A 16799-nucleotide genomic window follows, 5' to 3' on the forward strand; every position below is an offset into this window, starting at 1 on the left:
GTTGGTTGCATTTTAAGAATCTTTTTTTACGAGGGGAACAGAAAATTAGGCTGACCTGAATTCTTGTTCGCGTTGTCAGGTAGAAATTATTTAGGGAATTTCATTAATAAAGAGGTTTAACGTTGACCGAAGTACGTAATTAATTATGTATGTATAGTGCACAAGCTAATAGATGTTTCACGAAGCACGGAAATAGAATGGTGCATGCAATAAATTGTATATCTATTATTTATAAATTCCCAGGACAAATATATAATTCAATGAGTTTGTGTTTGTGCATAATTTTTAACTTACGAGATGAATTTATGGAGAATTCAAGTTTGAATAATTTTGTATTATGAACAATTCTAAAAAATCTATAGATTTTCAGTTGCTTCCTTGTTTTATAAATATTTATAAAAATAGTAATTACACATACAGAAACAACGTCGAGATTTTTGTTGAGGTGTTCCTTTTTTCTGAAGAGAAGATCACATCAATACGAGTAATAACGTTCGGAAAATCGCATTCGACGAAGGATGGAAATCTGTTAGACGTCGCCAAGTGACCTCAGTTATATTAACTATCGCGTTTAGAAGTTTTCTGATTCAAAGCAGATTAAACTTTCTATTAACGAATATGTATGTATACTCGATCTGTGGCATTCTCCAGATCGTGGAAAATGGCGATGCGATAACGAACGATTAACTAAAAAGTGGGCTTGTCTAAAAATACATCCTAACTACCGCGTAGCATAGATCCGTTAATTGCTGATTTGAAATCGTTATTCGTCACATGTACGTCATTCGCCATAAACACAGAAATCTCTCCAATTAAAATTAGGCATCCCGAAAATAAAGAGATTTATCTTTATCAAATAAATATTTACGCTAGGAGAATTATTTATTTTAATTTATATTTTTCTCAATTGCAAGGAGGAATGGTTGAAGTAAAGAAAATGAAGTAATTCTGCAAATAGAGAGAATCGTTCTATTGTTCTTCGATTGTAAGGAAGAGTAGAAAAGCTAGCCGCAAATAAAATAGAATAAAATAAAAGATTTAGAGTAAACAACATGGAAGCACGAGTATCGATTTACGGCAATCAGAATTCTGCGTTCTTCTTTTATTATATTGATTTGCTTACAGTAAACGAGTGTCGTTACAAATAATTGCAATGGTTAATGAATTATTTATTTATGCCATTTTTTTTTATTTTTATTTTATATTAAAGTGGAGGAAATCCGCACGGACACCAGGTCGCTTCTGGGGAAAAGCGGCGTGGTAGTGCCGGACTCCAACCTACTAAAACCTCCACGATGACCGTCCCGGCTGCGATTGAAAGGGGCCCGGGAACCGGTGTGAGCGATACACCGGCTCCCATTTATTTATGCCACTAGATTTGATTTATCTATTTTTTTTCTTGATGGCAAATATTAATAGCGGATGTAAAAAAGAATAAAACGTGCAATGAAGATTTGTTTTCAAATGGAAGGTTTATTCGTTTTTTTATTCTCCTTTCGTTGTTAAACAATGTTCCAGTTGATTCCCTGCGACTTTTTCGAGAACGTGTTAATAAAATCGTATCGAAACTCGTAGGGTTGCATCGTGCGTTTTATTTAATTTGCTTCTCACATGCGCGTGTTCCCATGTAAGATTAAGCGGAAACTAATTAAGGCTACTCCCGTGCCCGAAGGACATGGCCGAGCGGAATTAAATTTCGCATACACGCCTAAAATCCTCTTTGACGTAACTGCAAAGACAAATAGTTCTCGATGTCTCAACAATTTCTGTTCTTTTTCCTATCAAGGAGTGCACGTTAAGAAGTTTATAATGAAATTCTTTTTCCAAAATTTCTAAATTTCTTCTTAAATAATTCAATAGAAATTTATGACAACATGATACACAACACGGATTACAGAAATTGTAAATTGAGGATCGGTAGCAAAAGCATCTGGTTGATTTCGCGTAGGTAACGATAATATCTATTAATTATTTTATAGAAGAAACTTGGTTTCGAGCTGATTGTGCGTCGTTGCATGGAAATGTGGAGCGACGAGCACAGCTGCGCGGAAGATGAAAAGATAAACAATAGCATAGTCTGCGTATAATGGAGTTCTCATGCGGTGGTCGCTCACCGCTCTGCGTGCAACGCATGCACTTGCGTAAGTACAACCTTATGGTTGCATCGTGCAAATCTGGTCGTTGGAACCGCAACCAGCTGCGCGAAATCTCTCGTGCGCCTCGAGTCTCTAGCCGACGCCCTCCAAATACATTTCTTCCGTACGAATACGACCTTTGTCTGGTTAACTTGCTATGATTAATTGGCGTGATCGGTACCGCTGGTCACGCTTGGCTTTTCACAAGAATGACGAGGGTCGAAAAGCGGAGGGGATTTTGAAGGTTACGATGATCGATGAAATATATTCTTGGTTACTTTCTGAGAATTATGCGAATGAAAAATTGGTGAAAATTATTTTCAAAATTATTGTTCATATATATTTCGAGATCGAGTAATAATAACAGATTATTTCATACGGGAAGGAAAGTTGAAAAAGAAGAACAGAGAAGTCTAAACATGAAAAATACGTGCTTAAATAGTTAACTAGTTTTAATAATAATTAGATAGAAATTTGATAAAATATGTTTTTTCCAAAATATCGGAGCGCGAGCAGAGAGAGAGAGTATTATGATGGCAAGTTTGGATTTTCGGGGAAATTGCGAGAGAGGAAGAGAGAGGTGTCAGTGTGGCGATTGTAGGCCAACCGAGACACGTCCCCCTGGGGTGTTCATCCCTACTCACTAGTAAAGGGTTCCGGTCTACCTGTGAATCCGTTCTGACGTGTAAAAAATCCAATACGCCAGACACTGTTAGGGAACGAGGCCTTGGGCGACGTTGGCCTACATTTCCGACTACTACGAGCCGGTGCAGCGAGACGAAAAACTTTTGCAGCTTTTCCTACGTTAGACCGGAGATGGAAAGTAAGCATCGTTCAACGAACAGCTTTTATCTGCTATCTACTTATATCGATGGAAAAAGTCATCAAAGAATATTCAGATTTGTAATCCTTTTTCGTATCGCGATGCTTTAAGCACGGTATGTTTTAAATGTAAAATTGTTTACGATATCAAGCGTAGGAAAAACCAAGAATAGAAAAAGATAATAATATCATAATTAAAAAAAATTTTTTTAGCATATCGTATGGTAGATTATTACGAGAAGATCGTAGGAAGTGCAAGGTTAATTGTGTCACATTCGTGATAAGGATTATAGTTATAATTTAACAAAAGCAGTTCTAACGTAACTTTAACCTTTTGCACTTCGGAATGTCAATTATACTGGTGCAATCCCTTTTCGCATAAGATTCGTCCGTATGAATATATATCTCATAAATGTATTCATTTTACAAAATCATTAAGCCCACACCTTTAATACCGATAAAATTCATCGAAAAGATCGAAAACTTGCTTGTTCCGCTTGTACATTCGTTCAAATTTTAATGAGAAAAGAATCACAAAATACCGTTGGGGAAAGTTCAAGATTTCCTTAAAAAATGTATCATTGTGCATTTTTATCGAGAAAAGACACGCATTAACAACTTTTTAGTACCTGCAGTAAGGGAGTAGCAACGTATCAATTTGAGTCGACATTTTTCATTTTTTAGTACCGATAAAATTCGTCCAAGTCCAGATATATTTGAAATCCCTTTATAAAAAGAGTCGACGTGATGTTGATCGATGTTGTGCGAACGGGATTTCCACCGTGAGTGGTGTCGCGGAAACCTATGGCATTTTCGAAAGTTCGTTTACACCCGTGATATGGCGTGTGCCGCGAACTTCGGTTCCCCGTGTGCACGATTTCGGAAATGTCAACGCTTTGTAAGCCGTTTCATGCTCGCAGCCTTCGGTTGCCACAAAATGCATCTATATTTCACTGGCGGAGTTGGGAAGTTGCATCGAATCGTAAGACTTCGGAACGTCGAGTGTGAAATTTTGCAAGTCTCATTTATAATTTTGCGATAATAGTCGAGATCAAACAGTTTCGATTTTTCGAGAGCCGTGAAACTGGAAATTACGAAAGGAAAGTTCGATTTGGAGGAGGAAGCTATTCGTAAACATACGATGGAAAACTGCGAGAGGTTAATCGCAGAGTTGGTCGATCCAAGACGTTGAGGAGAATGTATTAAAATTGTATTTTTCGAAATGTATAGTGGCCTCGGTTCGCTGTAACGTTCGAGGAATGTCTTTTATAGTCACGTGTGTCAGCAGAGATGCGGATAAAACCACGCGTGCATTGTGCTTGTCCCCGGCCAGGCTACCTCCACCGCCTCGACCACTGAAAATTACGTATTCAAAGCAGGAATGTTAAACGCGTGCCCTGGAACGCATCGGCCCTCTTGCCTCTCTTTCATCTCTGCCTCCGATCGCACGGAAATCCCATTGTTCGTATCGTAATCGTTGAATTTTTATTTCCGCGCGAGACGTGTTTTATCTCTTTTTCGAGTTTATGTGAAGCGTACAAAAAATTTACGCAAAATATTGTAGAGCAAAATGCTATATTATATTTGCTATTATTCGAGCGGAACGTGCTAAGAATAGTAATAAAATAATAGAAAAAGAAACTAGCACGACAAAATTTTAGGACGATATAGTAAACTAATAACAGATTGGTTAAGACATGTTCATTTTTCTTTCGAATTTGTGGAACGTGTGTAAGAAAATTTGAATAAAATAACATATAAAATGCGGTATAATTAATATCGGGTTTAAGGATTAGGGAAAATAGAGTGAGATGAAAAACAACGTGCGAATTTAAGGAAAGAACGCAAGAAAAAGGAATTAACGCAGAGGTCAAAGAAAAGGAAAAAAGGATGAGTTAAAAGGAACAACAGGATCTGAAAAACGGAAGAAATAGAGAATAAAAAGACAATATTTCAAAGGTTGAGAAAATGACAAAAAGGTATTATAAAGTAACAGCAAAAAAGGTTTCAAAAGAATAGGAGAAGATGAGTGAAAGGGATAAGGGAGCTAAGACCTTAGAAAAGGTAAAAAAAAAGGCTAAAAAAGGCAATACAAAGGAGACCTCAAAAACCGACAAAGATGAGTGGAAGAACAACACGGGGAGAGAGAGAGAGAGAGAGAGAGAGAGAGAGAGCTCCCTAAAAAAGAAGAGCAAAAGAGAATGGTAAACAGGAAAGAGAGAGGGCTTAATTGCAGCATTAATCGAGGATGACTGTACCCTTCTCTAAACATACAACTCCCACCTGTGTGTGTGTGTGTACATGCGTGGAAATAACTAGTAGTAAGGTAACGTTCTGGTTGCAAGGACGACGCTGGACGCAATGAAAGGACTAAGAAGAAAGGACAATGAAAGAGGTTAAAAAAGGAATAATAAAAGGAGGAGAAGAAAGAAAAAGAGCTCGTTAGTAAGGATGCAATTTCGGTCAAATGGACGCGTCTTGGTTCTTCGATGGTTGCGGTCGCAGCTCAGCGGAAATCGCGCACTTCGTTAGTCGCACGGCAATTAGCCTCGCTTCGCGTCTTAATTACTCGAGTTGGGAGGTCCCGCCCTCACTCGAAGGACGATCCGAAGATCCTGCCGAGTGCCGAGAGATCCTGTGGGAAATGCATCTTGCGCGGAAACGCTGGCAGAGAAAATCGATTCCTGGCGCATCGTGGAAACAAGAATGGGCGGTGGTGTACCGGGTTAAGATGCACAGAGTTTTAAGACTAAAGAACGTTAAGTGTATCGTATTTTACTCTCTCTCTCTCCCTTTTCTAGTATCTCGACTCGACAAGATTTGTTTAGTCTTATGGGGAAATGCAGGTGCCCCGGCGAGGTTTGGACAAGAGAATTGCAGGGAAAAAGTTGGTTGAGTACCGCGGAGAGAGTAAACGTTTTTGAGAGGATTAACGTTCGTTGCCGGAAAACAAGGATTTCAACTAAACGTTTTTCCTCGTGTTTCGCTTCTAATCTACCAAATCGCGCTACTCTACTCCTTACTTCATGGAAGCCCGTAAGAGCGTAGGTAAATTCTTTGGACGAATTAAATTGAGGGTTACAGTTTCCAAACGCGGTGCCACTAAACTCCAAGTTGGTGTAACTTCTCGGTAATTAAAGAAAACTACTGTTAATAACCGGTTGTCAACGAAATCTACCTTCACCATAGAACGGAGTTTGGCCCACTTTTACAGTCTCGAAACTATTCTCGGAATACGGTCCCGTTCGTTCGTCTCGAACACGGTTCTGCTTCTCAAACGTCCAAGTATAATAGTAAGGAAGTAGTAAGAGTACTGGAAGGAAGGAAGCACGAGAATATCTTGCCTATTCTTCTGCAGCTATTAAGGTATTACGAGTCCCGGCACGTGGTCGAATTCACTAGCAGGTGATAAAAAGATTGCGACAATGGCAAATATCGTGAGCCCGTTCCCTCGGATAAGATGAAACAAGGGACAGACTAGGGAATTCGTTTAAGTTCCCTTTCCCTTATCGTGCTTTCGACCTGGATTCGCCTAGAACGAGATCGATGTCGCTGGTACCCGCGTTCCTAATCGATGTTAATGCAATTATTACTCGACAAGTTCTTTTATGTAATCGTTTCTTATTTTAACCCATTCGCGATGTATCGCGTATTGATACATTGAAACTACGTGGCTTATTTTCGCGGATAGCGTACTTGTATACTTACTGGTACATTAGCACTCAGCAGCATACGGACATTTGATCATCAATTTTAGCAAGATATGATAAATTGTAGATAGAAAGATCGGAGTAATTTTATGTTTTATTAGAACTCGTAGAATATTACGAATCGATAAAATTTATTTTTGCATTGAAAGGATTAGTATTTGTAGTTGTTAAACATTATTTTATTATTTAAGGACTCTATCTTCAGCTGGTATGTTTGTCAAGCTACGAATAAAATGAAGGAGGTTCTTCTAAATTGATGGAGAGACTATCGCGTTCAATTAATTGCAATTAATTATTGCGATCAATTGTAGTAACAATATTTAAAATCGGTTAATTCGTCGTTTTTTATTTAATCGCAATTAAAAACGGATCGCTTATCTAATCGTGATATATCATTGAGAAGATTTTAAACAAGAACTTTACACATTACTCAACGTGCTTTTTTCCTGTAATCTTTATACGTACACAGTTTTATTCGTTAACTTAAATCGTGGATACCGTTCATTCAAAATGTTGTCTTTGAAGTCTTTCGTCATTTACTTTCAATATTTTGTGTTCGACGAACCGGAACCGTAAGATATCGTACCGGCTCCAAAAGAGATTCCTTTCTAAAAAAGGAGGGTCTGAAATATCCTCGGAGGCGATTATTCAGGAGGCGAAAAAGGACAATTCCGGACAATAAGTGGAAACGAATTTCGTTGGTCGAATAGAATCTGGCGATGATACTGGTCGACTAGGCTAGAATCCTTTTAGGAGGCAGCTCGCCGGCGAAATTCCCGCATCGTAGTTGCGTTAGATGAATTCGTTACCGAACTTTGCTCTATCCTTTCCACGAGCTCGAGTATACGTGTACACCTATGTAGATATATGTACTCGTATACAGCCGGAGGGCAATCGAAACACGCTATAAAAGAGCGACGAGGTGACAAATTAATTAAGCTCTTTTGCTCGTTTTATATTTTAATGCAGTGATTACGCGTGAGACCCATGCCACGATTCTCTCTGTCTGGTAATTGCACGTTGTGCGAAAGAGTAACAAAATTAATTAACGGCTGGATACCGAAAAAAGGTGGGAGGTCAGAGATAAATTAATAAAATAAAAAGATGAAAAAGGAGAAGGACGATGGGAAGGAGAAGGTTAATCAAAAAGGAGACATCATGTGGGTCTCGAAACAAAATTAACGTCTAACCTGGACTAACGAGTTTTCATGCTTGATATTCTAGTTGTATCGATCATTTTGTTTTTGTTCTCCCACGGGAGACTGATTATTCTGTATGAAAAGCTTTCGTGTCGTTCCTTTTAAATGAATTAATAATGCTCGATAGAAATCGTGAAAAGTTTTTAAGTAGATGGATAAACTTCTTAACCGTCTTCGTGGGAAGTATTAAAAGAACGTAGGTATAAGTCGTGCAATTAGACCTTCTCTGCTAATGTTCCGATCAATACAGTAGTCGTTAACAGACTCGTAAACAGCACAGTTGATTCGTATAAGCGAGCTGCAAACACGCACCTCTTCAGTCTTTCTATCATTTTTTAAAGGAAGGTGATATATAAAGGTTGTTTTTAAAAAGGAAAACGAAAAAGTTTGTGCGTGGCATCAAAGTTATACTGAGGATATTTTAGGAATAAATAGTATGTATGTACAATAGATATTGTGATTATTATTATTATTACGGATATTGTATATTATTAACTTTGGAAAATTTACAAATATATAATTTAAGAACAGTGTCAATTTTTCAAAATGCGTCGCATTATTATCTAAAAGTTTGAAATTATTGCGCGTTATATATAAAATTCTAGAATTTGAAGAAAATCACCTTAGACCTGTCGAATTAAAGTATTTTTAAAATTAGTATAAATTAGCAGGTGCTTCGATTGAGAAAATGATCCCAAACTTTTGGTTTTAATATGTATTATCTCAAATGGATAAAAAAACAAAATCATTTGTTGGAAATGAAATGGAAAAGTTGTAAAAATCTATGGAAAAAATGTAGATACGTGATATATAAAATAAATGTGATAATCCATTACATTCAAATGTTGCTTTAACGTTTCATTCGTTTGGTGTGCTTCCAGGAGACGTCATCATTGACTGCTGAGCCGCAAGAGACGAAAAATCAGCTGGTATGTCAAATAATCAGCTGGTTGACTCCTGTCTGTAAGTGTCTTTCTCTCCTTGAGCTCTCTGCCGAGAGACTCGTAACCGATTAATACCTCTATTTCTCTCATTATGTCCCTTGATCTTTGTATCTCTTTCTATTCGTTTCAATAAGAAGCCGGTGATCGTAAAATGAACTCTGCTTTTCCCCTTCTCTCTTACACGGCTAGTGCAAGACGTAACTCGGCCAATTGGCAAAACTCGTTTCCCGGTAATAGCTAGAAAGAAACAAAAAGACTCGACTATCTCTTTCGTCTATCCTGCTGTCGTTCCATTCGTTTGGCCCATTTTTCCTGGCGCCTCAGATAGACAAAAAAAGAGAATAAAAGGTAATACATACGAGGCCTGGGAATCGTGGGGAATCAATGATGAAAAAGACAGTTACAAGATATCTAACTCGAGGTTGCACCCTAGGAAGCACGTAGTTTCAGCACCCAAATTAATCAGACCGAAATTATTAATGTCAGGCTGGTGAATCGTCGAATCGTCGAGAGACAGGAGCACAGTATAACGCACACTGAGATCACACAGAGGTGACTAACATGACCTAACCGAGGTTAGTCATTCTGACCGCGAGTCTACGCAACTAACGCATTTATCTACGATGATCGCTGTTGACTGACGTTCCTATTGGATTAAGTTACTCTTTGGCGAAGTTTTTACTTAATAATAATTAACTCTAGACTCTTGTCTTCTCCAAAATGTCTCAAATGACTTGTTTAGACTTTCGAAACATTTGATTTACTCTTGAGCTTACTTTATCACCTGTACTGCAACTGTATCACTTTCGACGTATCATGTACACAGAATTCATCTAATTCGTCTAATTCATTAAGATGGTTGCCAATTTTGGAAATTTTGAGAAAATTCGTGGCTCATTCGTGAAAAATATTGAGTTAGAGATATAAAGTTGTCAGAATGAGTAATGTCGGTGGCACGAACACGCGTTCGTTTGCATTTACTTAGCATGGTTCAGAGCGATGTGTGACAAAAACGCGAGAAGAGTAGTTTGGCGTAGTTAGGATTGTATTTGAATGTTTTTCTTTGTACTTCGATCCCCCTTTTCTTTTTGTTAGTCTGCTCATTTAATTTCAGCGTGTTATTTTTTGATCGAAGTGCATGAGTTATTTATTATCTTTTTTGCTACCATTGTTTTACAAAGTATCATATAAACGTGTACGATTCGATCGATATTTTTTCAATATTCTTTCATTTTCGTGGTAATTCGATTTGGTAGTTTTGTTCGACGATCGTAGATCAGAATGTAATCGGTCTCGTTATATTTTTCCAGACGCGTTCTCCAGGAGAAGGGCCCCGACATGCCGCAATACACGTAAGTTATCGAACTTACGCGAATAAATCGCCGATTGTTCCCGATTGCACGATGGGACGAGCGACTCTAATTGATCATTATTGCGAACGTTTTGCAGCGGACAGAGTGATGCAGATTACCACGGAAGTAACGGCCAGGCGGACACCCATTCGTTGCATTCATCTCATTTGTCTGTCCAAGAGGATCCATTACTTATCCGCAGCCATAAGCAGCAAACTACTCAACAAGTGAGATCCGTTTCCAGTTTTAGCAACGGTCTAATTTGCTGAGCAACGATTTCCTTTTACTCTTAACGATTGTTCCCTTCGAAGCCGTGTTCTCGTTATTCTCAGTACTCGTAGTACGTTGTACGCTTGTTGCCATTACTCTCAATATTCTTCGAGTTATCGAAGTTCTCAGTTCTCTTTAAAATTGCAGTGACTGATTGCCGGTGTTCACAAAGTTCTGACAATTCCTAGATTTCTTATTATTCTTAACGTACTGCGAGTTCTCAAAGTTTTAAAAGGATGTCAATGTTCGTTATTCGTATATTTTTCAAAAGCCTCAGCGTTCGTTCATTATCAGCATTTTCACTGTTTGCTACTTTACTTTTCAAAACTTGAATTCCCATATTTTTTTTCGGTATTCTCACATTCTCGGAATCCTCCAAATCGGTTCCCTTGCAAATCATCATACTCATTTCCGGTACTTTTAACATTTTCAGAAATGATAATTGAATTATACTTAACATTTTGAGAATGTTCAATCCTATTATTCCGAACATTCTCAGAATTCTAGATATTCTTACCATTCAAAGTGTCCTGATTATTCTCAGCATTCCCAGCATCTCCAGTATTCTTGGCGGTCTCGTTCTTTCTATAAACTGTTGAAATTTTCACAGGTGACAAACGTGTCGAAAGTTGTTCGCGAGGTATCACACATGGAGCCAGATCCAGGCGCAGTGAGTTACATGTCAGTTCCATTGATGTCTCAGGATTATCAGCACGCGGACCGGCGATACCCGGCGGACTCGTACATGGTCGGTTTTGAACATTACGAGCCGTACCTCGGTTATCCACCACAGCCAGGGTATCCGGGTCCGCATGGTATCTACATGCCACGCTCACATTCTCCTCACAGTCCTCATAGTCCTTCTGAGCACAGTCGTGCCTCGCCTCCGCATGGTAAGCAATCGGTTATTTTTATCCGTCTTACATGGTCTCGTCACTATTACGAAAGTTACTTAGAACCGCGGAAAACAGTAGAATAAACGAAGACCTCTTTACGTCTCTTTACTCTTTACGTCTAAGATGTTCCTTTTATTTCTCTTACAGAATACCTACGTAAGGCGGCGCCATATGTGGAAGGCGGTTACAACGACATCGATCCAGGTTTGAACCCCGCGTTGCAAGATCATTATCGTATTACTCCTAGTCCTGGTGGTCCCGGAGATCAATATGGTATGTTCGTTATCGAAACGGGAAGATACGGGATAGCTCATAGATAGCTCATAATCCGCATTTTTTTTTCGAGGCTTTGTCGCATCATTGACGTTTCTTCTTGATCGAAAGGATTTTTTTTTTGAGCGCAACGTTGACCTAGACAGCTGTATAATGAGATATTCAGCTATCATGTTGCAGCGGGCCACGGCTATTTGTCTGATCGTGCACGGGGCACAGCATAATTCACTTTAATTATCTCTATGCCTGACATTCGTTGTTATTTTGTGTTCTCTCTAGATCAAATCAGCAACTCTTGGAATATGGATGACTCTGGCGAACCCTCTCAGCATCCTCATGGTAGGGTCACATCAATAATTTATTTAACTCATTCTCTCTGCCTTTCTCTTTCTATTCTTCTCTCTCTTTTTCCCTTTGTCGACTTCCTTTCTCTTCTTGCCTCTTTCACTCTTGTTAAACTTCATCTGACCGCGTTTATCGTCGTTGAGTCTCTTTAACGTCGCGAGTCCATATTCCACTGTTTCAAACCACGCTACTACCATCGCACAGATAATGCGAGTGAATTATGCGTTTCAACTATACGAGTACACTAGTGACACGTTAACTGGCCGGGATTTTCATTCCTTAACTGACCATCTCTTCATATCCCTAGCGGTTATGAAAACTGATTTCTTGGAACGAATATTGAAAAATAGACACATATGTCAGGTAATCGTGTGCATTCAATGGAAACATCTAGGGTTTCTAGAAATATATTGGAGCAAAGGAAAAGAAGGAAACCTAGAAATCAAATCTGTGATCTTCGGCTAGAAAGCTAGAATTCCAAGCTCACCATTAATGTTTCCTCCCCATCCTTTAGCTTAGCAGTGTAGCCCGCGAAAGAACTATCGCGCCAAGCAAACTATCGAATATAGTATTCATCAAATCATCAAATTTAAAATGTAGCATTTATGATATAATATCTATATATACTATAAACTACTGACATCGGGATAACTATTTTCTAAATCTTCCATTCTGAATTCGTTGTAATTTTAATACATTCACAAACCGTTGATTTTTCTTATTTGACTATGAAAGTCCCAACCCTGTAATAGTTCCTCTATACCTGATCAGTGATCAGATAAGATTCAGGCCCGTGGGCCAGTTAATGGAATACTGCAGTACAACGTTAGAGCCAATCTAGCGGAAGCTCTGCATATCGTCGAATCGTAATCAACCTCGTGTGGCATCCCATTTTTCCAGACGAGAATAAAGTGGCTTACGGTTACGTGTCTCCGTCCCCTTATGGACCTGTTGGATACGGCCCTGGCGTCGGGGTAGGTCCAGTCGCAGTTCCTAGCGATGTGCCCGGTTACGACGAAGGCCATCCGGTCCCACTCACCTCTGGAGTTCCTCCGGGAATGTTTGACGACGAGGTTCATCTTCAACGGCTACAATCTCGACATCCGGTGGTGCCCGGCATGGCTAGTCCATTGGACGACGATCAGAAGTCCATGAGATGGCGAGATCCGAACTTGTCGGAGGTGATCGGCTTCCTGAGTAATCCGAACAACATCATCAAGGCGAACGCTGCCGCGTATCTGCAGCATCTATGCTACATGGACGATCCAAATAAGCAGAAGACGCGAAGTCTAGGTGGAATACCACCGTTAGTGCAATTATTGGATCACGATAATCCAGACGTGTACAGGAATGCATGTGGTGCGCTGCGGAATTTGTCTTACGGCAGACAGAATGACGAAAATAAGAGGGCTATCAAGAACGCCGGCGGTGTTCCGGCCTTGATCAATTTATTACGTAGGACGTCTGACGCGGACGTGAAGGAACTGGTGACGGGGGTTCTTTGGAATTTATCCTCGTGCGAGGTGGGTAGACGTGTATGGTATATTTGATAGAATTTTACGATTGTACGAATATATTTAACTCAACACTTTTTAGCCTAATCGACGATAACGTTATGTAAACAAAGGTAGAATTGATTTACGAATTTAATAGTAGAATATACTGTCGAAGTTGGCTATTAAACCTTTGGACAACCTAAATAGTATATTTATAAATAGATTATAGACTATTATAGACGTATTTACATTTTCATTCTTTCAGGACCTTAAGAAATCCATCATCGATGATGGCGTAACGATGGTGGTGAACAACATAATTATTCCGCACAGTGGCTGGGATCCAAGCTCTTCCAGTGGCGAGACATGCTGGTCGACCGTGTTCAGAAACGCATCTGGCGTCTTAAGAAACGTCTCTAGCGCTGGCGAGTATGCAAGGAAGAAACTGCGCGAGTGCGAAGGTTTGGTCGACGCTCTTCTTTACGTAGTACGATCCGCCATCGAGAAGTCGAACATCGGGAACAAGATCGTAGAGAACTGTGTGTGTATTCTGCGGAACCTGAGTTATCGGTGTCAGGAGGTGGAGGACCCAAACTACGACAAACATCCGATTCAGTCAACCGTTCAGAACAGGGTAGCTGCTCCAGTCAAAGGTGAGGGTTTGTCGATGACTCTCGCGAGGATACTCCTGCATTTCGAGAATGACACGAGTGTATCCTTCCCCCGTGCCATGGTAAACACACGGGTTCCCTCAATGGGCATGTGGTGACACGCATGCAGCCGAATTGTGTGTGCGCTGATGATAAGCGGATCGACAAACGGAAAAGAAGGATGAGCGGGTGTAATTTTGTGTCGTTTTATTGAATCGGTTCTGTATATACGAGCGGTATTGTGACGCTAAAATTGCAGCAGATCATCGTGGTACAGTGTGTTGCAAAAGCAATGTAATGCAGAGCTTAATAGTTATGGAGTATTCTGAATTTCTAATTTTGCAATTTATCAGCAACTTGTGAAGCTTTAGGTATTGCGTGCTTTTTGTAAATATAGTTTTGATGATCTGTGTCAAATAAAAGGTAGACTAATAAAGGTTTGTGGTTTATCGATAAGTGGTAAAATTGAAAATGTATAATTCGTAGAGTACTTTGTGACCTGGATAAAATTTTAAAAATTTAGATGGTTATTCTTAGCTTTATCACGAGTTTTAAGGCCACTTCACAGCATAAAATTCTTCTGTTGTTTAAGCATGTTGTTGCAAGCATCGAGACTTAACATTGCCTTGCTTTTGTATGATTCTGTACTTACACGGAGTAGGCTAAATTGACGTACGATGAAAATTAGTTCTCCGAAAAGTAAGATCGATAGTCCCTTAGTAATAGTTTTACATGAAATTGATCGAGTTGTTACGGAGAAAACGGAGCATTTGAAAACATACATCCGCTTGGCAACACAGTATTGTACAGTAAACCAGTCGCATATTAATGATATATTGCACGTTTCAGATTCTATCGAGTGTGAAACGTGCAAGGTAGTAATTAGGAGTCGTAGTTGACCCCGTATACTTTCTTGAGTCTATCAAAATGATATATTCCACATCTGTGTACACTGAACATTCGTTGTAGTGCTTACGTCTCTGTTGATATACCGCTTACACATTTGATCCAACATAATTGCGTGTATTCGTGATAATGATGGAACGATGTCTTTGCGAGACGACGATACCCTAACTAGCAATAGCACATATTACCAGTCGATTAGTATGTATCTCTTTGCAACTACACTAATCTTTGTGTTCCCTTCGGTGTTATGATTTCTCTCTTGTTTCTCATGAGCCTTGTATCGCAAATTCTTCTTTCGTACGAGATCCTACTACTACAAGAGACAAGAAGCAAAAAAGAAAAAAGAGCTAAGAAAAAAGAAAAAAAAAAGACAGCTTTATATCCTTTCTAGTTTAGCATGGATTAAAGATGTGTTTCAATCTTTTTAGCATACAGTTTATGTCAAGGTAAGACATTTTATTTCTTTCATCGAACAAATCCGAAAAGCCAGTGCATGCCACGCTTCTCAACGGTTACTTTAGTTGTTCACACGACAATTTCTTTTATCGTGAATCTACCGATAACTTATGGACTGGTTCGCTATCGTTGGCAAACAAACCACGTGATCGACGTTGCAATCATTGTTCTAATATTGATTCCGTCGATTAGGCCACGTACTCTAACGGATGAATATTTTGTTCGATAAACAAAGCGAATCTTGTCATTACATTGCACAAAATCCATACATAATTCGCGTAAATAGAGAACACCAACAGTACGTAGAGTGAAGAGTGAACATGTGTAAAATATTGCTGTGCTTTGACGCGTTACGATTAATCGTCTTTACAGTGCTCATTAATTTCATTAGCAGTTCGTGTACATCAAGCGTTAACAGTACATACCCTTCGTGCATCTTGCGTACGCCTGTTTCTATGATTGGCTGGTTGCAATTGTTCTGTCAACACGTTGTTTGCGATGTTCCAGGCATTGGTGTAGTTCTCTGATAGAAGTAGTGCAAATACACTGAAAGTAATTCACACAATCTCTATTAAAACACTATAAAAGCATTATACTTAACCCTGCTGTGGTTCACAAATTTTTTATGTTTCAGCCTCGCTTTAGTTTCAACAAAAAAAAAAAAAAGAGATTTTTAATACTTTGATCACGATCCTTTCTTGTAATTAATATCAGTTTTAAATCACTGTGCCTTAGGTGAAAATTTGGGTTGCTTTGGCGGCAGCAAGAAGAAGAAGGATGGTCAACCAGTGCAAAAGGAAACGACCGCATCTCGCACTACCAGCCCTAGAACGGAACCCGTCAGAGGAATGGAGCTACTCTGGCAACCAGAAGTAGTACAGTCTTATTTGAAATTGCTGCAGACATGCTCAAATCCGGAGACTCTCGAGGCGGCGGCTGGGGCGCTTCAGAACCTCGCAGCCTGCTACTGGCAGCCAAGTATTGAAATTCGCGCGGCTGTGAGGAAGGAGAAGGGACTTCCCATTTTGGTGGAGTTGTTGCGGATGGAGGTACAGTATTATTCGTGGAATGTAGCGCGGAGCAATTGATGAATATATCGGATAGAATTTTTATGAAATAAAACATAGCGACGCGGTAGATAGACATTTTAAATAGGGTTGGGTACACTTCAGCGGAGGAATATGGAAAAGTAGAAAAATTGGAGAGTAGAAACGTTTAACTGATTTTCATATTTTTAAAATTTGTATCAATTAAACTATTTTTGTTATATTACCATTAACATTTTTATTGGAGTATTTACATTTACTTTGCTGAGTAATCAAACAATCTGAAAAATATGTGCGCT

The 16799-nt window shown here is 39.2% G+C and overlaps 1 protein-coding gene across 15 annotated transcripts in view; it reads left to right on the top strand.

Annotated features, from left to right (window-relative positions):
- LOC100750096 (catenin delta-2) overlaps positions 1–16799 on the top strand; it is a 49838-nt gene that overhangs the window by 25654 nt on the left and 7385 nt on the right. For 4 of the 15 annotated variants that reach the window (XM_024371823.2, XM_024371822.2, XM_024371825.2 and 1 more), the window contains 11 exons: positions 8748–8829; positions 9297–9362; positions 10121–10162; positions 10260–10389; positions 11043–11325; positions 11476–11601; positions 11881–11940; positions 12847–13469; positions 13708–14095; positions 15427–15444; positions 16190–16503. In XM_024371823.2, coding sequence (XP_024227591.1) covers positions 8798–8829; positions 9297–9362; positions 10121–10162; positions 10260–10389; positions 11043–11325; positions 11476–11601; positions 11881–11940; positions 12847–13469; positions 13708–14095; positions 15427–15444; positions 16190–16503 — 2082 coding nt within the window. In that variant the 5' untranslated portion in view covers positions 8748–8797. Of the gene's footprint in view, positions 1–8202; positions 8301–8747; positions 8830–9296; positions 9363–10120; positions 10163–10259; positions 10390–11042; positions 11326–11475; positions 11602–11880; positions 11941–12846; positions 13470–13707; positions 14096–15426; positions 15445–16189; positions 16504–16799 lie in introns of those variants that run through there. The other 11 variants (XM_024371827.2, XM_024371828.2, XM_024371824.2 and 8 more) reach the window with 10 other exon arrangements.

This window comes from Bombus impatiens, unplaced genomic scaffold (genome assembly GCF_000188095.3).
Source record: "Bombus impatiens unplaced genomic scaffold, BIMP_2.2 scf_2136, whole genome shotgun sequence".
In the NCBI taxonomy this organism is placed as follows: Eukaryota; Metazoa; Arthropoda; class Insecta; order Hymenoptera; family Apidae; genus Bombus; species Bombus impatiens.